The 24,034-nt window shown below is 47.0% G+C and overlaps 2 protein-coding genes across 4 annotated transcripts in view; both read right to left on the reverse strand.

Annotated features, from left to right (window-relative positions):
* MFSD14A (major facilitator superfamily domain containing 14A) overlaps positions 1–5,929 on the reverse strand; it is a 52,248-nt gene extending 46,319 nt beyond the window's left edge. Inside the window, exon 1 of the mRNA XM_069737417.1 lies at positions 5,790–5,929. The gene's annotated coding sequence lies outside the window, so the exon portion shown is untranslated. The remainder of the gene's footprint in view (positions 1–5,789) is intronic.
* A 13,159-nt stretch (positions 5,930–19,088) lies between these two features.
* Positions 19,089–24,034, reverse strand: part of SLC35A3 (solute carrier family 35 member A3) — a 95,591-nt gene continuing 90,645 nt past the window's right edge. For all 3 annotated transcript variants that reach the window (XM_069737421.1, XM_069737419.1, XM_069737420.1), the window contains exons 7-8: positions 21,127–21,260; positions 19,089–19,727 (exon numbers count right to left, since the gene is read on the reverse strand). In XM_069737421.1, the coding sequence (XP_069593522.1) occupies positions 19,637–19,727; positions 21,127–21,260 (225 nt within the window). In that variant the 3' untranslated portion in view covers positions 19,089–19,636. The remainder of the gene's footprint in view (positions 19,728–21,126; positions 21,261–24,034) is intronic.

Genomic DNA, 24,034 nt, shown 5'->3' on the forward strand with positions numbered 1-24,034 from the left:
GACCTGTCACTAGTTTATCTTATAAATCCTGCACATCACCTTTAAAATCATGTAAATGCGGTCCCTACAACTGCTTTATATCCTCATGGAGCCTCTTCACACCTCTGAAAACGTGTTTTCTACATATCCCAAGCTGCATGTAAATTGTGTGGTCTTGTCCGACGTGCAAATTCAGATTGTGCTCAGTGTTGCCTCGGTCCCTTAAAATGCTGCACCTTCTACCTGGATGGAAAATGGATGATTTCTATATCACCCATACAGTGGTGGAAGGCACGCACCTGTGCAGTAGAAGTAGATTTGTGCAGGCGCTCCTCACTATGCCATACTGAAAAGCCAGGGAGCTGGTGACATGCAAGTCAAGACGGTGCGTAGAGACATCATCCACTTCCGTCCGGATAGAAGTGGCAGCATTTGGAGGGACCGTGCGGCACCGAGTGTGATTTGGATTTGCCAATCGGACCGCACAATTTACATGCAGTGTGTGACATGAATAAAACACTTTGGCCGGCTTCACACTCAGCGTATGAAAATATGGTCCGTATATTACGGCCGTAATACGCTGAAATGTCCCGAAAATAGTGGTCCGTAGCTCCTCCGTAGGCAGGGTGTGTCAGCGTTTTTTGCGCATGGCATCCTCCGTATGTAATCCGTATGGCATCCGTACTGCGTGGTTTTCTCGCAGGCTTGCAAAACCAACATACCGCTATAGAAATGATCCATGTGTCCCAAAAAGAAAAAAATATATATATATACTGATATATATATATATATCAGTGTGTATATATATATATATGTCAGTAGACACATATATGTATATATATTACTATTTTTCTATTTTTTCCAGCGCTATACAGCTTGAAAGCCGGTAATTCAATTACCGGCTTTTTCTTTCTCCTTCCTAAAACCCGACATGATTTGAGACATGGTTTACATACAGTAAACCATGTCTTCTCTCCATTTTTTTGCAGATTCCACACTACTAATGTCAGTAGAGTGTATCTGCAAAATTTGGCCGTTCTAGCTCTTAAAATAAAGGGTTAAATGGCGGAAAAAATTGGCGTGGGCTCCCGCGCAATTTTCTCCGCCAGAGTAGTAAAGCCAGTGACTGAGGGCAGATATTAATAGCCTGGAGAGGGTCCATGGTTATTGGCCCCCCCTGGCTAAAAATATCTGCCCCCAGCCACCCCAGAAAAGGCACAGGCTGGGGGCAGATATTTTTAGCCAGGGGGGGGCCAATAACCGTGGACCCTCTCCAGGCTATTAATATCTGCCCTCAGTCACTGGCTTTACTACTCTGGCGGAAAAAATTGCGCGGGAGCCCACGCCATTTTTTTCCGCCATTTAACCCTTTATTTTAAGAGCTAGAACGGCCAAATTTTGCAGATACACACTACTGACATTAGTAGTGTGGAATCTGCAAAAAAAATGGAGAGAAGACATGGTTTACTGTATGTAAACCATGTCTCAAATCATGTCGGGTTTTAGGAAGGAGAAAGAAAAAGCCGGTAATTGAATTACCGGCTTTCAAGCTGTATAGCGCTGGAATAAATATTAATATATATACATATATGTGTCTCACTGACATATATATATATATATACCTATTCTATGTGTACACATTTATTCTACTTATTCTACTGTAAGCTGTCAGTGTGATTTTACTGTACACCGCACTGAATTGCCGGCTTTTCTCTCTAACAGCGCTGCGTATTTCTCGCAAGTCACACTGCTTGTCCGTGTGTAATCCGTATTTTTCACGCTTCCATAGACTTTCATTGGCGTATTTCTTGCGCAGTACGGTGACAAACGCAGCATGCTGCGATTTTGTACGGCCGTAGAAAGCCGTATAATACTGATCAGTAAAATACGGCAGATAGGAGCAGAGGCATAGAGAATAATTGTGCCGTATTTTTTGCGAATTTTACGGACGTAGTTTCTGCGCTCTTACGTCCGTAAAACTCGCAAGTGTGAAGCCGGCCTTTATCTGAGGTATACAGGGGCATGTATGTGGATATAAAAGGGTTATAGGAACCCCATTCACATTATTTTAAAGGTGATGGACAGATTTTATGAAAAAATTCTAGTGACAGGTCCCTTTAAAGGGAATCTGTCACCTGAGAAAAAAAAAACACACTTCACCCACACATATGGGTTAATCTGCAGGTTAATAGCATTATTATGCTTGCCGGTGGTGGCACTTACATCCCTGATGCTGGGAGGACATTAACTTTATACCCCTTGGCAGTATACTGGTTACAGTTACGGGGTGATGGCGCAGGTTCAGTCACTGCTCTGAGTATAAAGAGGAGCAGCAGTGGCGGCAACCGTGGCCCTGACTGACAGCAGGATCAGTATTAGGGCCAACAATCAGTAAGTGTCGGGGGCACTGTTACAGAGTTCAGTGCCTCCCTGTGACTGAAATCAGAACGCTGTTTATTCCAGTGAGAATAAAAATAATTTCAAGGCAATGGGGGTCTAACTGCCAGTGCCCAGCAGGTTCACAAGGCCATTAACCTGCAGGTTATCCCCAAATCTGCAGATTAGTAGCTGTTTTCAGACTGGTTCTATTTAAAGGGAACCTGTCACCCCTAAAATCGAAGGCGAGCTAAGCCCACCAGCATCAGGGGCTTAAGGTACCTTCACACTCAGCGACGCTGCAGCGTCGCTGTTTGGTCGCTGGAGAGCTGTCACACAGACAGCTCTTCAGCGACCAACGATCCCGAGGTCCCCGGGTAACCAGGGTAAACATCGGGTTACTAAGCGCAGGGCCGCGCTTAGTAACCCGATGTTTACCCTGGTTACCAGCGTAAAAGTAAAAAAAACAAACACTACATACTTACCTACCGCTGTCTGTCCCCGGGCTTCTCTGCACTCCTCCTGTACTGGCTGTGAGTACAGCGGCCGGAAAGCAGAGCGGTGACGTCACCGCTCTGCTTTCCGTCTGACCGACGCTCACAGCCAGTGCAGGAGGAGTGCAGAGAAGCCCAGCGCCGGGTACAGACAGCGGTAGGTAAGTATGTAGTGTTTGTTTTTTTTACTTTTACGCTGGTAACCAGGGTAAACATCGGGTTACTAAGCGCGGCCCTGCGCTTAGTAACCCGATGTTTACCCTGGTTACCAGTGAAGACATCGCTGGATCGGTGTCACACACGCCGATCCAGCGACGAAATAAAGTTCTGGACTTTCCTCAGCGACCAACGATCTCCCAGCAGGGGCCTGATCGTTGGTCGCTGTCACACATAACGATTTCCTTAACGATGTTGTTGCTACGTCACAAAAAGCAACGATATCGTTAACGATATCGCTATGTGTGAAGGTACCTTTATCTACAGCATTCTGTAATGCTGTAGATAAGCCCCGGATGTAACCTGAAAGATGAGAAAAAGAGGTTAGATTATACTCACCCAGGGGCGGTCCGATCCGATGGGTGTCGCGGTCCGGTCCAGCGCCTCCCATCTTCATAGGATGATGTCCTCTTCTTGTCTTCACGCTGCAGCTCCGGCGCAGGAGTACTTTTGTCTGCCCTGTTGAGGGCAGAGCAAAGTACTGCAGTGCGCAGGGCCTCTCTGACCTTTCCCGGCGCCTGCGCACTGCAGTACTTTGCTCTGCCCTCAACAGGGCAGACAAAGTTCGCCTGCGCCGGAGCATAAAAACAAGAAGAGGACGTCATCATAAGAAGATGGGAGTCGCTGGACTGGACCGCTACACCCATCGGACCGGACCGCAGCAGGACCGCCCCTGGGTGAGTATAATCTAACCTCTTTTTCTCAGCTTTCAGGATACATCGGGGGCTTATCTACAGCATTACAGAATGCTGTAGGTAAGCCCGATGCTGGTGGGCTTAGCTCACCTTCGATTTTGTGGATGACAGGTTCCGTTTAAAAGGATTGTCAATGGCTGATAATGATGAGCCGTCTTCATGATAGGTCATCAACCCCAGATTTGGGGGCCTCATAATCAGCTGTTAGCCAGAATGGCCTGTCTGGTGATGGACCGCCTGGTCTGCTACATTGTTAACAGAATTGGTGTTCTCAAGACATCCATACTGTTAGGCTTCTTTCACACTTCCATCTTCCAAATCTGCACAGGATCCGTCAAGACGTTGAAATGACGGATCCTGTGCAGATTGTGGAAAACGTGTGCACTGGGCCCGTCTTTCTGACGGACCCGTCGCGGCTATGTGCACCTGTTGTGTATGCGTCTTCGCAGCGGTTTTCCGCTGCGGAAACGCATACACAACACAAACCAGGTTTAAAAAAAAAAAAATTGCAGTATTCTCACCTACCGGCGTTCCCGAGCAGCGATGCTCCCGGCAGCTAGTGTTCCTAGCAATACATTGTGAAATATTGCGAGAAATCGCGGTCTCGCGAGACTTCGCAATGTATTACTAGGAACGCTAGCTGCCGGGAGCATCGGTGACGCTGTGCGGGAACGCCGGTAGGTGAGAACATTGCGATTTTTTTTTTTTTTTTTATTATTTTTAACATTATATCTAGTTATTAGGCAGCATCAATAGTAAAAAGAGAAAGAGAGCGAGCGAGAAATTCCCTGACGGGAAATTCTTCCACGCATGCTCTCTTTGAGAAGACGGGACCCGTCGCTGCTTTTAACAGGCAGCGACGCATCCTGCGCCCATAGGCGTCCATTGTAGCCAGTGACAGGCAGCGCAGGATGAACGTTTTCTCTGCCCGATGGACTGTTTTCTTTTACGCAGGATCCAGTGCACGACGGATTAAACGGATGGCCATCCGTCGCTAATATACGTCTATGAGAAAATGCAGGATCCTGAAAATTTTCTTTGCAAGTTCCTGAATTCTCAAAAATTGACCGATTGTGATGGGAGCTGAAAGACGGAAGTGTGAAAGAGGCCCAAAGTCGATGACTCCATCACTTATTCCAGCAGGCCACGGGAATGATTAGAAATATTGGTCATGTATTAAATCTCCATTAAGGGTAATGCTAGTAATTAGCGATGAGCGAGTATGCGCATTACTTGGGTTTTCCCGAGCATGTTCGGGTGGTCTCCGAGTATTGTGGCGTGCTCGGAGATTTAGTTTTCGTCATTGCAGCTGCGTGATGTGCGATTGCTAGACAGCTTGAATACATGTGGGAATTTCCAAACAGACAGGCAACCCCCAACTGTATTCAGCCTGTCTAGCTGCCACAAATCATACAGCTAAGGAGACAAAAACTAAATCTCCGAGCACTTACAAATACTCAGAGCCCAACTGAGCATGCTCAGAGAAATCCGAGTAACGAGTATACTCGCTCATCACTACTAGTAACATATTCCATCTGGTGCTTGGGGCAGTGCCAGCTCGGGCCTGTAGGGTTTCACATGCCAGGGCTGAATCCGAGTCCCAGTCCATACCTGGAGCCCAGGTCAGGATGGGCTATAACAGGCAGGAGCCAGCCCCCTCCACAGTCACAGGCAGCAGACCCCTGACATCCGGGCCCTGCACACAGGCGGGTGACGTCTCCTCACACTGCAGGTAACAGCTGGGTCTCTCGCAGTGTGTGAGAGGCTGTTCCCGGGCCCTGCGGGGAGGGCGGTTATATATACACACGGCCGGCAGAATGGGGCAGGGCCCCGGGGCTCGTACTGTATCTGCCGGCTGCCGCCATACACTGAGCGCTCCCCTCATAACCTGTCACTTCTGACTGTACGCCCGCGCCTGTCACCCTCTCCGCCGCTATATTACACACCCTCCCGTACGGTCTCTCCCAGGGAAGCCCCCTCCGCCCTCAGCCCGTACTAGTCCCGGGGCCAGTCTCCCCTCACACCTCACCTGCCTCCCTCTGTTCTCGCCGTTCCTCATTCCGCGGCCATGTTGCGCACGCTCCACCCTCTCACGTCAAATCGCGCGACCCGCCCATTGGCTGACACGAAGACCACGTGATCCTCGCGTCAACATCCGGACCCGAGTCTGCGCACGTGAGGGGGCGGGGCAGGTTGGGTAGCGGTCTAGTATCATGCAGTAGGCGGGGCAACCTATCAGACCGGGGGCGGGGCGACCACCAGGCCGGGGGCGGGGCGACCACCAGGCCGGGGGCGGGGCGACCATTAGGCAGGGGACGGCGCGTCAGATCAGCGCGGGAAAAGGTTGTGTGGTCTGGGTTCAGGCTGATACAGCTGTGTTATGTTATGGGGTGTGCGTACGTACTGTGGGGGAATCATACTGTGTCTGTGCAGGGCGCTGTGGGGGAATCATACTGTGCCTGTGTAGAGAACTGTGGGGGAATCCATAATGTGCCTGTGCAGGGCGCTGTGGGGGAATCATACTGTGCCTGTGCAGGGAGCTGTGGGGGAATTATACTGTGCCTGTGTAGGGCGCTGTGGGGGAATCATACTGTGCCTGTGCAGGGCGCTGTGGGGGAATGATACTGTGTCTGTGTAGGGCACTGTGGGGGAATGATACTGTGTCTGTGCAGGGCGCTGTGGGGGAATCATACTGTGCCTGTACAGGGCGCTGTGGGGGAATGATACTGTGTCTGTGCAGGGCGCTGTGGGGGAATGATACTGTGTCTGTGCAGGGCGCTGTGGGGGAATCATACTGTGCCTGTACAGGGCGCTGTGGGGGAATCATACTGTGCCTGTACAGGGCGCTGTGGGGGAATCATACTGTGCCTGTACAGGGCGCTGTGGGGGAATCATACTGTGCCTGTGCAGGGCGCTGTGGGGGAATCATACTGTGCCTGTGCAGGGCGCTGGGGGGGAATTATACTGTGCCTGTGCAGGGCGCTGTGGGGGAATCATACTGTGCCTGTGCAGGGCGCTGTGGGGGAATCATACTGTGCCTGTGCAGGGCGCTGTGGGGGAATCATACTGTGCCTGTGCAGGGCGCTGTGGGGGAATGATACTGTGTCTGTGCAGGGCGCTGTGGGGGAATCATACTGTGCCTGTGCAGGGCGCTGTGGGGGAATCATACTGTGCCTGTGCAGGGCGCTGTGGGGGAATCATACTGTGCCTGTGCAGGGCGCTGGGGGGGAATCATACTGTGCCTGTGCAGGGCGCTGTGGGGGAATCATACTGTGTCTGTGTAGAGAACTGTGGGGGAATCCATAATGTGCCTGTGCAGGGCGCTGTGGGGGAATCATACTGTGTCTGTGCAGGGCGCTGTGGGGGAATCATACTGTGCCTGTGTAGGGCGCTGTGGGGGAATGATACTGTGCCTGTGCAGGGCGCTGTGGGGGAATCATACTGTGCCTGTGCAGGGTGCTGTGGGGGAATCATACTGTGCCTGTGCAGGGCGCTGTGGGGGAATCATACTGTGCCTGTGCAGGGCGCTGGGGGGGAATCATACTGTGCCTGTGCAGGGCGCTGTGGGGGAATCATACTGTGTCTGTGTAGAGAACTGTGGGGGAATCCATAATGTGCCTGTGCAGGGCGCTGTGGGGGAATCATACTGTGTCTGTGCAGGGCGCTGTGGGGGAATCATACTGTGCCTGTGCAGGGCGCTGTGGGGGAATCATACTGTGTCTGTGCAGGGCACTGTGGAGGAATTCACTGTGACTCGGGTATCATACTGTGTTTCGAGGGTCATAGTTTATGATGGCCGTGAAAGGGTAACCATAGTGAGCGAGAACAGATGGGTTCACTAGGGGAAACAGGACTTTGATCTCCATGGAGCTCAGACACTCCACACCCCACCAATCACCTGTTATTTTCTATGGCATCTGGCAGAAGTAAACATGCTGAATGGAGCTGCCTGGTGCACAGAAGGCTTCTAATCCAGCAGGTGCCATTACAACATCTGATTTCCAGGAGTGCTGAGCATCAGACTTCACAAATCTCATATTGATGACTGATCCTGTGGATGTCAATGTTTCCTGACTGAAATTGGCTCTTTCACTATGTGGACACGTTGCGGATTTATAGTGGTTTTCCGCAGCGTTTTTTCAGCACGGAAATGCTCAAAAAATGCAATCAATTACTTCAGGAAAGTCATTGATTAATATTACTTAAGTGTTGTGCACATGATCCGGAAATTTCCATCCTTATTTGCAGTGTGGAAGTGGGATATAAATAAATCCCTGATGAAGAACTGGGGGCAACCAAACACCCCCCAGTTCATGACATATTGGTGGCAGCGGTGGGATAGTACAAATAGATCGCCCCTGTAATTCATGACACCTAGTGTTAAGCAAAAAGTGCACCCCGGTGGTAGGCAAAATGGCCAAAGGGTGTTCCACAGTGGCAGGCTAAAAAGCCCAATAGTGCACCCTAGTGGCAGCCTTTAAAGCCAAAGAGTGCACCCTGGTGGTGCAAGCTAAAAAGGACAAAAAAGGCTCCAGTGGCAGGGTAAAAAGCCCAAGTGTGTGCCCTGGTGGTGCAGGCTAAAAAGGCCAAAAAGTGGGTCCTGGCTGTAAGCAATAAGTATGCCCAGAGGTAAGCAAAAAGGCCAAAGAATGTGCCCCAGTGGTAAGCAAGAACGCCAAAGAGTGTGCCTCGCAGGTAACCAAAAAAGCCAAAGCGTGCACCCCAGTAGTAGGCAAAAAGGCAAAAGAGTGTTCGACGGTGGCAGGCTAAAAATTACAAAAGTGTGCCGCAGAAGTAAACAAAAAGCCTAAGAGTGCACCCCGGTGGCAGGCTAAAAAGCTCAAGAGTGCACCCCTTTGGTAGGCTATAAATCCCAAGAGTGCACCTTCTGATGGAAGGCAAAAAAGGCCAAAGAGTGCTCCATGGTGGCAGGCTAAAAAGCCCAAGAGCGCACCCTGGTGGCAGTCTTAAAAGCCAAAGAGTGCGCCCTGGTGGTACAAGCTAAAAATGACAAAAAGGGCTCCACAGTGACAGGGTAAAAAGCCCAGGTGTGCACCCTGGTGGTGCAAGCGAAAAAGGCCAAAAACGGCTCCACAGCGGCAGGCTAAAAAGCCCAGGTGTGCACCCTGGTGGTGCAGGCAAAAAAGGCAAAAAACGGCTCCACAGCAGCAGGGTAAAAAGCCCAAGTGTGCGCCCTGGTGGTGCAGGCTAAAAAGGGCTCCACAGTGGCAGGGTAAAAAGCCCAAGTGTGCGCCCTGGTGGTGCAGGCTAAAAAGGGCTCCACAGTGGCAGGGTAAAAAGCCCAAGTGTGCGCCCTGGTGGTGCAGGCTAAAAAGGCCAAAAAATAGGGTCCCAGCGGTAAGCAAAAAAGCCAAAAAGTGTGCCTGGCAGGTAACCAAAAAATCCAAAGCGTGCACCCCAGTAGTAGGCAAAAAGGCCAAGAGTGCTCCACGGTGGCAGGCTAAAGAGCCCAAGAGTGCACCCTGGTGGTAAGCAAAAATGCCAAAGAGTTCACTCAGGTGGTAGGCAAAAAGGCCAAAGAGTGCTCCACTGTGACAGGTTGAAAAGCCCAAAAGTGCATCCCGGTGATACACAAAAAAAGGCCTAATAGTGCTTTACGGTGGCAGGCTAAAAAGCCCAAGAGTGCGCCATGGAGGTATGTAAAAGGAAAAGAGTGCACTCCGGTGGCAGGCTAAAAAGCCCATGAGTGCTCCTCAGTGGTAGGCGAAAAGGCCAAAAAGTGCTCCACAGTGGAAGCCTAAAAAGCCTAAGAGGGCACCCTGGTGGTGCATACTAAAGAGCCCAAGAGTGAACCTTGGTCGTAGGCAAGAAGGCCAAAACGTGCTCAACGGTGGCAGGCTAAAAAGCCCAACAGTGTGCCCTGTTGGTAGGCAAAAAGGCCAAAAAGTGGTCCTTGGTAACAAATTGAAAAGCCCAAGATTGCACCCCGGTGGTAAGCAAAAAGACCAAACAGTGCACTCTGGTGGCAGGCTAAAAAGCTGAAGAGTGAGCTTCAATGGTAGACAAAAAGGCCAAAGATTGCACCCCAGTTTCAGACCAAAAAGGCCAAGAATGCTCTCCAGTGCAATACAAAAAATCCCAGGAGTGCGATCTGGTAGTAAGTAAAAAGGCCAAAGAATGTACCCCAGTGGCAGGTAAAAAGCCCAAAAGTGCGCCACAGTGGCAGGTAAAATGTCCAAGAGTGTGCCTCGGTGGTAGACAAAAAGAGCTCCTTGAAGGCAAGCTAAAAAGCCCAACAGTGTACCTCGGTGGTAAGCAAAAAGGTGAAAGAGTACACACCAGTGGCAGACTAAAAAAAACAAGATTGCACCCTTGTGGAAAGTAAAAGGCCAAAGAGTGAACCCCTGTGGCAAGCTATAAAGCCCTAAAGTGCCCTACCAGTGAAAGGGAAAAAGCCCAAAGAGTGTATGCGTGTGGCAGCTTAAAAGTGCATCATGTGGTATGCAAAAATAATAATAATTTTATTTCTATAGCGCCACCGTAAACAAAAGGCCAAATAGTTCTTCCCTGTGGTAGGCTAAAAAGCCCAAGAGTGCATCTCGGTGGTAGGCAAAAAGGCCAAAGAGCGTTCACTTGTGGCAGGATAAAAAGCCTAAGAACGCGCCCCAGTGGGAGGCAACAAGACCAAAGAGATCTTCCCGATGGCAGCCTAAAAAGGCCAATAGTGGCCCTGTTGGTAGGCAAAAAGGTCAAAGAGTGCTCCCCATTGGTATGCCAATGGTATGGGATGTGCTCCAAAGGCACTACAAACATCAAAGGGTCAAAACGTCCACACAACAGAATGACTGCAGGGTCCAAATAATATATGAAAAGATTATAATTTATTAAATAATAAATAATAATAATAATCTTTATTTATATAGCGCCAACATATTCCGCAGCGCTTTACAGTTTAACAGTTTCAAACACAAAAGTCATAAGTAACAACGTTAACAATACAATAATTAAAGCAAAATAAGACAACCCTGCTCGTGAGAGCTTACAATCTACAATGAGGTGGGGGAGATACAAAGTACAGGTGTGTATTTACAATGATGTATTTACAATCATGGTCCAGCCATCTTCAGGGGTTGGGGAATAGATGGGGATAGTGAATGGGCTACACACAAACATAACATAACTTTGATTAGTGAACGTGATAGGCCGCTCTGAACAAATGTGTTTTGAGCGAGCGCCTAAAACTATGCAAATTATGGATGGTCCTAATATCTTGGGGTAGAGCATTCCAGAGGATTGGCGCAGCACGGGAGAAGTCTTGGAGTCGGGAGTGGGAGGTACGGATTAGTGCAGAGGTTAGCCGAAAGTCATTTGCAGAGCGCAGTGGTCTGTTAGGCTGATAGACAGAAATGAGGGAGGAGATGTAAGGGGGTGCCGCACTGTGGAGAGCTTTGTGGGTGAGAACAAGTACTTTGAATTGTATCCTGTAATGAATGGGCAGCCAGTGTAACGACTGGCGAAGAGCGGACGCGTCCGAGTAACGATTAGCCAGATGGACGACCCTGGCTGCTGCATTAAGGATGGACTGGAGAGGGGAAAGTCGAGTGAGGGGGAGGCCAATTAATAGAGCATTACAGTAGTCCAGGCGGGAGTGGATCAGGGCGACCGTGAGGGTTTTAGCTGTCTCCATGGTGAGAAAAGGGCGGATTCTAGAGATGTTCTTTAGGTGTAAGCGGCACGAGCGGGCAAGAGATTGTATATGGGAGGTGAAGGAGAGATCGGAGTCAAACATAACACCCAGACAGCGCGCCTGCTGCTGGGGTGTTATTATGGTGCCACCCACGGAGAGGGAAATGTCAGATTTAGGGAGGTTAGTAGATGGTGGGAGCAGAAGAAGTTCAGTTTTGGAGAGGTTGAGTTTCAGATATTAGTTAAAATGACCAAAACATTAGGTCAAACAACAAGTCAAAGAACAACATGTGAGAGGGAAATATGCAAAAAGATAGAAAATACATTATGGAAGGTTGTACATGTCAGAACAAACCGGGACATTGGGGATAAATGAGGCAAGAGACTATAACCTCACATACGGGCAAAAGTACAATTTAACCATATGAACGCCAAACAAAAAGCCAAGGGTTAACCACTATTAATGCCCTACCGTGCCTATGCTCAATGCCACAGTGAATCACCTCAGCATAATGCTAGTAAAAGGTAACCGCCTCACTATCATAATAGATCCATAATTACCTGAAAATCGGCGATACCAGGCACCAAACTCCCAATGGCCCGGTCCATCCGCCCCTAATGTTTTATATTGATGATATAGGCGGTCAGTCCGTATCGCATACACAGGGACCCTTTAATTGTTTACTGGGATCCACTGTGGTACTATGTGGCTCTGTTCGTTAGGGTTTGTGTATCAAACATCAAAGGGTGTGTTGATAGGACGCCAATGGCAAAGGATGTACTGTGGTGGCGCGGCAAGGAGTATGCTGTGGTGTCACACTATCGACAAAGGGTGTGCTCAGGTGGTACGGCAGCGGCAGGTGTGCTCCAGTGGCATGCTATCAGCAAATGGTGTGCTCCTGTGGCACGCCAACGGCAAAGGGTTGGCTCCGGTGGAATGCCAATGGCAAAGTTTCTGCTCTGAAGGCACATTAATGGCAAGAGTGTGCCCCAGTGATAGTTAAAAATGCCAGAGTGCTCTCTGTTGGCAGACTAAAATGCCCAAAGTGCACCCAATTGGTAAGCAAACTTTCTCACGCCGCTAATGGTTAACTCAGTGAAGTGAAGGGAGTTATGAATTCTGCTCACCTTATTCACGTCACTGCGAGACACTGATGCTGCACTATCACGCGCAGCTCAGTTTCTCTGCTTGAGGCCAGGCTGAACGCTTGAAAATGCACCTGCGGATTTGTCGTGTTTTTTGTGCGGTTCCGCAGCGTTTTTTGTGCGTTTTTGCCCCTGCGGTTTTCTATAATGGAATGGGTACAAAAACGCTGCAGATTCACAAAACAGAAGTGACATGATACTTCTTTTAAACCGCAGCGTTTCCGCAGCGGATTTTCCGCAAAGTGTGCACAGCATTTTTTTTCTCTCATTGATTTACATTGTACTGTAAATCAATTGCGGATCTGCAGCGTTTCTGCACCTCAAAAAACGCTGCGGATCTGCAATGTGTGCACATACCCTTACTGTGGGGTTACTAATGGGGGCGTCTTATAGACGACTCTCCATTACTAACCCCTGGGCTTGATGTCAGTTGCCAATGCGAGTCCTAACACCAATTTAAAAAAACAGCTAACAGAGAAAAATTAAAAAACAAATAACAACCACATACCATAAGGATACAGCCTACTGATGATACCCATAATATTAGCAGGTGTCATATGCATTATTTTTTCTTCTTTTATTGCACTTTTTATCATTTTTTGCAGCTAGGCCTCTTTTTGTTGGCTTGGTGTATGGGGGCGTCTGTCTCTGTGGGGTGCATGTATATAGTGCTGGGCAGCCCGCCTGCTAATATTATGGGCATCATCAATAGGCTGTTAGCCAGACACTTTGCACCACACATACCTGTGTAACTGGCGTTCTGCTCAAGCCCTATATGTGTGCAAGTTTTCTACTTGGCAGCCAACCCCTAGATAATTTGCAGGTGTGGGGGTGGCTGTTTTTATCAGTAGTTTGCACCTGTGCTGCTCCAGCCTTTATCAGTGGGGGCCTGCTGCATCCTGCTAGTGCATTTGTGATCAGACAGGTTTTGGGAAGGCCGTATCCTTATGGTATGTATTTTTTTAAATTTTTCTATGATCACTGTTTTTCAGGCTTGAAATAAATCAAGAGCTGGTACTCATGATTTTATAAGGTATTAATATGGATGAGTCATTTTTGGTTTTACATCATGGTCATTTACAGAACCTTCTGTATATTCATGTTCTAACTCATACAAATACATTAAAGGGGTTATCTGGTCTCACTCTGTGTGACTGCAGTCTTGTGAATCATGACATTACGTGCTGTGAGGATTCTGTGATGCCGGCACCAGGAATGGCAGTCACGTTACTCCCGGACACATTCCGACTAGACTGTTTCCGGCCTCGCTCAATACACTTGTATTGAGCGAGGCCACGCACGTGTAGTTGGAATGTGGCCGGGAGTATGCATATCACATACTTGCAATCACATGACCGCCTGCTCCCAGCATCGGAGAACCTCACAACGTGAAGTACTCAATGAGCAGTATGAATCACAGCCTGCCGGCAACTATTGCATCCAGGTATATTTTTCTGGTACCACAGGCAGACAATACTAGTCCGGCACGGCCCCTAGCCGACTATCGTCTGCTCAACTCCAGGTGATTGACAGGTCTCACCCATAGCGACAGACCTTTGAATCATCCGGAGCGGCTCTGGGAAAAGGAAAGGCTCTTCTAACCATGTTTTCTGTGAAATGCGGGCACATTTCAGAAACAAAATATTCCAGACTCCAGTTGTGCAGCAAGGCTATGAATGCAAGGTTTGGGCGGCATTAATCAGCTGACGGCTTCTGTTTATCTATTTTTTGGGGATAGGAGTAGGTCTATTGAATGAAAATCTATAGTAAATTTCTTTTTCTTTAAGCTAGAATGGGCTGCAGAGCCTTGGTCGGCAATTGCAAAGGGAGCTGCCAGAGGCGGATCTTGATGATTTGCCTAAGTGCATTTAGCATGCCAGTACATTTCTCAGACAACCATTAATAACCTCATTGATAGTAACTGAGGTGAGCAAGTGTCTAATTTTACGGTCAGTGCTCATGCTCTACATTGAGTAAATCAAGAAGTTTTGAAAATTTTATTTCCATATTTTCCTCATTTGCACATCATTAACATGTTTATTCATCCTGTAATTCTCTTAATTCCATTAATTTTCCTTCCCAATACTGTAATGTCAATGTTGAAGAATTGACATAGAGTGACAGTAGAATTGTAGCCAGAAAACCCTTTTAATCCATCCTAGTATGTCAGATCCTGCATCCATGCAACCTGTTACATCCGAGAACACGTCCTGAATAGAAATGAAACTGAAGAAAAGAGAAATCTATTGGATTTACACATTGCAGTCGCCAAATCCATACGGACTAAATGATCAGTAAAATCTTTCTGTGAACCAGTGACACCTTGTGGCCAAAGGGTATTATTGCACCAGTGATACACTAATGAAATAGGATATGATGCTCATCACAGACAAGTACAAACCATACACAATTAAAATAGATATATATATATATATATATATATATATATATATATATATCATCTGCTGTTTAATCAACTAAAAAAAAAAACCTAAAGTTGAGTACATAAGGAAATAACAGATGCAAAGACTGAATTGTTTATTATTTGAGACACTACCGAATATATTTTTAGGACTTTTTTGTGTTCTATATTCAGTATTCCAATATTACTGCGGCCAATGTTATTAGAGGATTGGGGGGTCTGCAATACCAAGACAGGTTATTACACTTGGGGCTATTTAGTTTGGAAAAACGAAGACTAAGGGGTGATCTTATTTTAATGTATAAATATATGAGGGGACAGTACAAAGACCTTTCTGATGATCTTTTTAATCATAGACCTGAGACAGGGACAAGGGGGCATCCTCTACGTCTGGAGGAAAGAAGGTTTAAGCATAATAACAGACGCGGGTTCTTTACTGTAAGAGCAGTGAGACTATGGAACTCTCTGCCGTATGATGTTGTAATGAGTGATTCATTACTTAAATTTAAGAGGGGACTGGATGCCTTTCTGGAAAAGTATAATGTTACAGAGTATATACACTAGATTCCTTGACAGGGCGTTGATCCAGGGAACTAGTCTGATTGCCGTATGTGGAGTCGGGAAGAATTTTTTTTCCCCAATGTGGAGCTTACTCTTTGCCACATGGTTTTTTTTTGCCTTCCTCTGGATCAACATGTTAGGGCATGTTAGGTTAGGCTATGGGTTGAACTAGAATTCAGGGGTCCCCAACCTGTAGCTCGGGAGCCACATGTGGCCCGCGGTCCCATGAATTGTGGCTTGCGGCTGTCTGTCAGCTTGGTGCATTAGCTCCAGTTATAGCAAACAGGTATGAAGAGCACATCTGAAAATTGAGAATTTTGTGAGCAGCCCTGCACAGAAGAGCAGATCTGGATGCACATGAACTGGTCTTAGGGGTTTTGAGATGATTTAGTATGGTACGCTGGAAACAAGATGACGCCACCGGTCAGAGGAGGTGTTTGAAGCCGGATGTGACAGTGTCTTGGGAGTGCTTTATAGGAGAATACTGAATGGGGGATATTGTAGGAACCCCTGGACTGGATCTTTGTATATTGCTTTGGGGTGGTTGATTTTTGTGGAAATGCTTTGGTTACCATTATGCCTGTAATGGGGGCTTTAGTTGCCACTACTGTGAGGGGGGCGGGAGCTGAAATGTGGCTCGCGACCCTCAAGGCTGGATGTGGCTCACAACCCTCTGTCAGAGCTGAATGTGTCTCTCAAGGTCAGAAACGTTGGGGACCTCTGAACTAGATGGACTTAAAGTCTTCCTTCAACCTTAATAACTATGTTACTATGTAAGTATTGCTAAATTATTTCTATTGTAATTATATTTATACTGTCTGAACACCCCACCACTTTTGTTTGCTGTGGTGCTCACTGACAATTTTTAGGGCTTAAATTGTCAAACTACTGAATGTTTTTATTACACTGCTGAACAGAGATTCTGGTCCAGAGCCAAAAACCATTAACTATTTTTACGCTTGTCTGACAATAAAAAGACAAGAGCTATAATTAATTGCACGGACCATTATTGCATAGAAGACCGTGCACTGCAAATCACATTCTCCCGATTGTTAACACCTATGCACATACATAAAGAGACCTGTTATTCTAGGGAAGTGGAGAGAAGACCCTGAGGAATCCGCGTTGGACTAAGGCCCCTTTCACACTTCAGTTTTTTGCCGTCAGTCACAATCCGTTGGCTCAACGGATCGGTCGCAGATTGTGAAAAAACTGATGCGACGGATCCGTTTTTTGGACAGATTCGACTAGCGGATCTAGCTAATTAGATCGGAGCATGCTCAGTTAAAAAAACAAACAAAAAAAAACCACAGAATTCATTGCCGGATTCCATCATTTGACGGATCTGTTGCCATAGGCTTCTATTCTAGCAAACAACGGATCCGTCGCTGTCCGTTTTTTCAGCGGACACAAAAAAAAAGTTACTTCATTGTCTCCGGCCACCGGACAAACAATTTTCCACGGATCCGGCGAACGATGGATGAAACGTGAGGCCATCCGTCGCTAATACAACTCTATGAGAAAAAAAAAACTGATCCGGTGGCATTAGTCGCCGGATCCGTTTTTTTCAAAATTTAACGGATTACGACTGATGGCAAAAAACTGAGGTGTGAAAGAAGCCTAATTTTCTGAGATGCCTGAGATCAAGACAGCTTTTAGAAAGGTGATTTTTCTCTGAAATGCTGCTGAATTTCATAGTTGGGTTTTCTTCCCACATCTGTATAAAACACGTATAATACCGGTGTCAGTGTTTTTCTGGTATGAAAAAAGAAAGAACTACATGACAACGCTTCCATTTCATTTTTACCCGTCACTCCCAGACTTACCTGTTCTTCATTGTGATGTGCCAAGTCAAATCAATGGTGATAATACCTGTTATGTCCCATGAATGATACATTTTACAGACTGTCCTGTACATTTTACAGGCTGTATTGCAGTTTCTCATATTGTTTATTGTTGCTATGTGTTCCTGGGTTTTGCATAGCTGATATCCGCCCTTTCCATGAAGTTTGGTTCTTCTGTCTCCCTCTGCTGGGTGTCATGTCACTTCCTTCTCCCTGTGTCTCAGTCTCCATCTTGGCTTCATTAGAGGCACATGTGCTTTCAGCTTGTCTCAAGAAAGTCTTTTTTTTACCTGCTGCTGTTTATGCATTCAGCAAGAATTCTAAGGCCATGTTCACACAGTGCGTTTTTTTCTGCGGAACCGCAGCTGTTTTCCATGCAGGGTACAGTACAATGTACCCTATGGAAAACAGGAACCACTGTGCACATGATGCGGGAATTGGGAAAAAAAGCCACGCTGAATAGCCGCGGTAAAAAAGAAGTACCATGTCACTTCTTTTTTCGGAGCCGCAGCGGTTCTGCACCCATAGACCTCCATTGTGAGGTCAAACCCGCAGTAAAACCCGCAGATCAAAAATATATCTGCGGGTTTTATTGCGGTTTGTGGTGCCGAACCGCTGCAGCAGGAAGTGCGGGGAAGCGGGCGGAAGTGCGTGGGCGGAGTGTGGCTGCCCCGATCCCACACCCCCATGCTCCGATGCCCCCCCCCCCCCCCCCCCGTGCTCCGATGCCCCCCCCGTGCCCTAATCTCCCCCCCTTATACTTACCCGGTGTCCGTCCGGCCGTCTTCTCCCTGGGCGCCGCCATCTTGCAAAATGGCGGGCGCATGCGCAGTGCGCCCGCCGAATCTGCCGGCCAGCAGATTCGTTCCAAAGTGCATTTTGATCACTGAGACATAACCTATCTCAGTGATCAAAATAAAAAAAAGTAAATGACACCCCCCCCCCCCCCCTTTGTCACCCCCATAGGTAGGGACAATAAAAAAATTAGAATTTTTTTTTTTTTCCCCACTAAGGTTAGAATAGGGGTAGGGTTAGGGGTAGGGTATTTTCAGCCATTTTAACCCTAAAAAACTTCCTAGAAAACACACAGACTCTCCATAGAAAACTGCATCAAAAAAGCACCAAAAAAAGGACCTGCGTTTTCTGCAAAGAGCTGCGGTTTCAGTCCTGAAAAAAAAAGGAGGGAAATCAGGAACGTGTGAACATACCCTTAAAGAAATCAAAGTGTCTTCTGGATTCTTCATAACATGTGTGCCGGCAGCCGAGTTAAGCTATCTGCGAACGTCGCCAATTGTAAGTAAGGTGAAGAGATTCAGCATCTCACAGAGCCATATTTGCAGCCACAGGCCCCGGGACAGAATAATACAATTAATGGGGTGTTAAAGTTTGAAAGTTATCTCCTATCCACAGAGTAAGGGATCACTTCTTTCTGATTGTTGGGGAACTAATCGCTGTGGCCCCCACAGATCATAAAAACTGGGGCTCCAAAAAGCCCCAGCTGAATGGAGCGGAGGTCAATCATGCGCACGGCCTGTCCACAGCATGTAATAGGAGCATCAGTCGAGAGCTGAAATCTGCGAATCTTCTGCTTCACATTAAGAATGAATGAAGGGTGATTCACATCACCAACCTCCGCTCAATTTTTGGGTTCGGTGGTGGCCACTGCAGTTGGACTCCCAGTGATCGCAAACAAGAAACAAACACAACGTTCGGTAAAAATGTATTTAATTTCCCTAGTTTTATTCTATACAATATATGACAACCCCACTCGCAAAGACAATGAGTCATTCAAATATATACAAAACACATCCAATGGTATTCTCTTGTCTCTTAAGTAAAAAATGCTAATGGCGCATAATCCAGCTCTTACTACAAGCTGCACATATGCAATTATTTGAGGTCAGACGCCGGTGGGAATCCCAGCCCAGAAACCACCATATTAAATATCTCCAATAGAAGAATCACAATATCATATACCTGATCAGGTGAGCTCTGTGCAGCATCCCAAAATAAAAAATAAAATAAAAAAATAATCAATGCCTTCAGGTTCAAGTATTAACAAAAAAAAAAAAAAATATATATAGCACTTTTAAAATAAAAATCGGGTCCATCACAAGAAAGAGCAGCGGTGCCTTCACCAGCCGGCTCTTTGCTTTCAGCAGCATTTGTGGCGTAGTTCTCCTTGTACAGCCTTTCTCATTTTCTGAAGCAGCAAGAGGTCACTCCATAAATACTTCACTGCATCCATCACAGACTTCATGCTTTTATTGGGTTTACTGATGGTTTGGGGTCATAGCCGTAGAGGAAGGTTGCGGATATTACAAACATTGCTCCCAAGAAAAACACACTAGTAAAAGAAAACAGGAAAAAAAAATTATTCAAAGCTTCTTATATTAATTTACACTGAAAAATAAATATTTAATGTTTATTTCACTTGGATGATGGGTCTTCCCAATATGTGACCACCGAGCCTATGACGGCCGCAATGACAACGACAGCGAACTTGACAAGTCACGTTACAATACAATACAACCGTGTGCGGTTCCACCATTACTCCAAAGCAACATGCCCGCTGCCTTGGGGTCATCCTTGATTCTGACCTTTCATTCACCCCCTACATCCGATCACTGGCTCGCTCTTCTTACCTGCATCTCAAAAACATTTCTAGAATTCGCCCTTTTCTTACTTTCGACTCTGCAAAAACTCTTACTGTTTCACTTATTCATTCTCGTCTGGACTATTGTAACCCTCTACTAATCGGCCTCCCTCTTGCAAAACTCTCCCCGCTCCAATCTGTCCTGAATGCTGCAGCCAGGATCATATTCCTCACCAACCGTTACACCGATGCCTCTACCCTGTGCCAGTCATTACACTGGCTACCCATCCACTCCAGAATCCAGTACAAAACTACTACCCTCATCCACAAAGCACTCCATGGCTCAGCACCACCCTACATCTCCTCCCTGGTCTCAGTCTACCACCCTACCCGTGCCCTCCGCTAATGACCTCAGGCTAGCATCCTCAATAATCAGAACCTCCCACTCCCGTCTCCAAGACTTTACAAGTGCTGCGCCGATTTTTTGGAATGCACTACCTAGGTTAATACGATTAGTCCCCAATCCCCACAGTTTTAAGCGTACCCTAAAAACTCATTTGTTCAGACTGGCCTACCGCCTCAATGCATTAACCTAATGATCCCTGTGTGGCCTATTTATAATAAATTAAAAAAAAATAAAAAAAAAGGTTCCTCGCATCATGTTCTCATACACTTTATGCAGTATTAGCCCTCTGTGTCTGTACTGCTACATACTGGTTCATGCAGCTTTACATGAACACCTGAGCCTTACACTATAGCTGGTCCGAATAACTAAAGCAATTGTTACCATCCACCTCTCGTGTCTCCCCTTTTCCTCATAGTTTGTAAGCTTGCGAGCAGGGCCCTCACTCCTCCTGGTATCTGTTTTGAACTGTATTTCTGTTATGCTGTAATGTCTATTGTCTGTACAAGTCCCCTCTATAACTTGTAAAGCGCTGCGGAATATGTTGGCGCTATATAAATAAAAATTATTATTATTATTATTTTAGAAGATATAAAGGAAAGTCGCTGCACAAGAGTTGTCAACTTTTGCTGCTTCTGCCATCACAGCAAAGCAGGTTGCCAAGGCTCCACTGGTTTTCACACAGTACAAAAATGGCAACTTTTGAAAATGATTTAAATTTTTTTTTTTGTAGATAGCGGTCAATACCTGGTGGGAACAAAATCTTGCAGCCAAAAGTAGGAGATCAGGGTTGACAGAATAATTGAGAGGGAAGTTGCAAAACCTTTCAAGATGTTGTCGGCATACTTGATTACAGCAGCGATCACTAATCCACCTAGAGCCTAAAAAAGATTAAAAAGAATTAAACAAAAATCAAAACTGGTCAGGCGACAATAAGTATTCATTTGCTAAATGGAGCAGTGATATCATCCAATGCAAAGTGCAATGGAAATCAATAGTAGCAAATCAAAAGAATGCTCTCAAGTACTCCCATCAGCAGACAGCAGCGGTAAGCACCAGCATCAGCGAACGGACAGAAGCGTCCGTGCTCAATAGTACAATTAGGTGCTATGCTGCCTGCAGAAGTAAGCAGTTGGGAGCAGTCGTAAGCGACCATTGGGGTCCCAGGACCCAGACCCCCACTGAACTGCACGTTTAAAAGAAAGCTTTCATCAGTAAACAACCTCTAGTTGGAAAAAACCTTTTTTTTGTGTGTTTCGTGTATTTTATTTTCAATTATTGGCAAAGACTCTGTTCTTTCAGTAAGAGTTTTCAGCAACTTCCTTGTATTATCAGAGACAGGATTACAATAGCATGCAGCACCTCTATACACAGCTGATGACACAGGATCCACCAATCATACCAGGTGATGGCACTGATTCCCCACAGCCTTCACTATAAATTTGCACAAACTTATTAAATGCTTCAGTACAAAAAGATAGGGTCACTATCTGACCACTGGCTCTATGTACATGTGTTTCCAGAAACATGAATTTAGAGCATAAAAAGCCCCAATGATCTGTGTGAAAATAGCAATACTACTATTTATTATATTTTTAATACAGAAAGTGAAGTGGGTGAAAAAATAGGGATTTTTGTGTACTCACCATAAAATCTTTTTCTCCGAGCCACTCATTGGGGGGACACAGGCCCATGGGTGTATGCTGCTGCCACTAGGAGGCTGACACGAAGTAAATACAAAAAGGGTTAGCTCCTCCTCTGCAGTATACACCGCCCACTGGCCCCGGATAATACCAGTTCGTAGCAAAGCAGTAGGAGATTGACATGTTGTTCCTACGGTTACATTTTGTTAAAGACTAAAACACCCAACATATGCAACAAGCCAAAACAGGGGTGGGTGCGGTGTCCCCCAATGAGAGGCTCGGAGAAAAGGATTTTATGGTAAGTACACAAAAATCCCTATTTCTCCATCACCACATTGGGGGACACAGGACCGTAGGACGTCCAAAAGCAGTCCCTGGGCGGGAAATAAGAACCCAACAGTGTAAACTTATGGCACCTGCTGTCTACAGGTGCGGTACCGCTGCCTGCAGAATACGCCTACCCAGGCTTGCATCTGAAGATGCCTGAGTATGGACATTGTAATGCTTTGAAAAGGTGTGCAGGCTAGACCAGGTCGCAGCTTTGCAAACCTGCTCTACAGACGCTTGATTCTGAATGGCTCAGGAAGCAACCACCGACCGAGTGGAGTGTGCCCTGAGACCCGCAGGGGATAGGCTTGCTTCTGACGCGGTAAGCCTCTTGAATAGTCGACCGAATCCATCTGGCGATTGTCGACTTAGAAGCGGCCAGCCCCTTCCGGTGTCCCGCCGGGAGCACGGACAGAGCATCCGTCTGTTGAAAAGGTGCCGTTCTAGACACATACTTCCAGAGAGCTCTGACAAGATCCAGGGTGTGAAGGGCCTTCTCCACGCGGTGCGTTGGAGCAGGACAAAAAGACGGAAGTACGATATCCTCGTTGAGGAAGGAAGACACCACCTTTGGGAGGAAAGTAGGGGACGGTCTGAGGACCACCTTGTCCCGGTGGAACCTAAGGAACGGTGACAGACAGGAAAGAGCAGCCAACTCAGAGACTCGTCCGATCGAGGTAATAGCGACGAGAAAGGCCACCTTGCATGAAAGGAGAAGTAGAGAGCGGCACGGTGGCGCAGTGGTTAGCACTGCAGCCTTGCAGCGCTGGAGTCCTGGGTTCAAACCCCACCAAGGACAACATCTGCAAAGAGTTTGTATGTTCTCTCCGTGTTTGCATGGGTTTCCTCCGGGTACTCCGGTTTCCTCCCACATTCAAAAAGACATACTGATAGGGAATTTAGATTGTGAGCCCCATCGGGGACAGTGATGATAATGTGTGCAAAAATGTAAAGCGCTGCGGAATATGTTAGCGCTATATAAAAATAAAGATTATTATAAAATAAAGATTATTAAGTAGAGAGATGTCCTGCAACGGCTCGAAGGGAGATTCCTGCAGGACACCTAGGACCAGATTAAGGTCCCAAGCCTCTAGAGGCGCTTTGTAGGGAGGCACCATGTGAGAGACTCCCTGAAAGAACGTTCTGACCTGAGGTCTAGAAGCAATTTTCCACTGAAAAAGGACTGACAACGCCGAGACCTGCCCTTTAAGGGAACTCAGCGAAAGCCCCGAGTCCAGACCTGATTGGAGGAAATCCAGGATGGTAGGGATGTTGAAAACCATCAGGGGGCAACCTCTGCTTCTGCACCAAATCAAAGAAGATCCTCTAGGTCTGATGGTAGATGCGCGATTACACCGGCTTTCGGGCATTGATCAAGGTGGAAACTACCTCACGGGAAAAACCTGCTTGAGTCAGAACCCAGGATTCAACGGCCAAGCCGTCAAACACAGGGCCCTTGAGTTCTGGTGGTAGATCGGGTCCTGAGAAAATAGATCTTGGCGATCTGGTAGGCGCCAAGGAACGTCTGCGATGAGTTGGACCAGTTCTGCATACCACGCCCGGCGATGCCAATCCGGAGCGATGAGAATTACCGGGACACCCCCTGCCCTGATCTTCCTGATGACTGATGGGGAGGGGAACAGGTAAGGAAGGTGAAACTGACTCAAAGGAAGGACTAGCGCGTC

This window comes from Ranitomeya imitator, chromosome 8, assembly GCF_032444005.1.
Source record: "Ranitomeya imitator isolate aRanImi1 chromosome 8, aRanImi1.pri, whole genome shotgun sequence".
In the NCBI taxonomy this organism is placed as follows: Eukaryota; Metazoa; Chordata; class Amphibia; order Anura; family Dendrobatidae; genus Ranitomeya; species Ranitomeya imitator.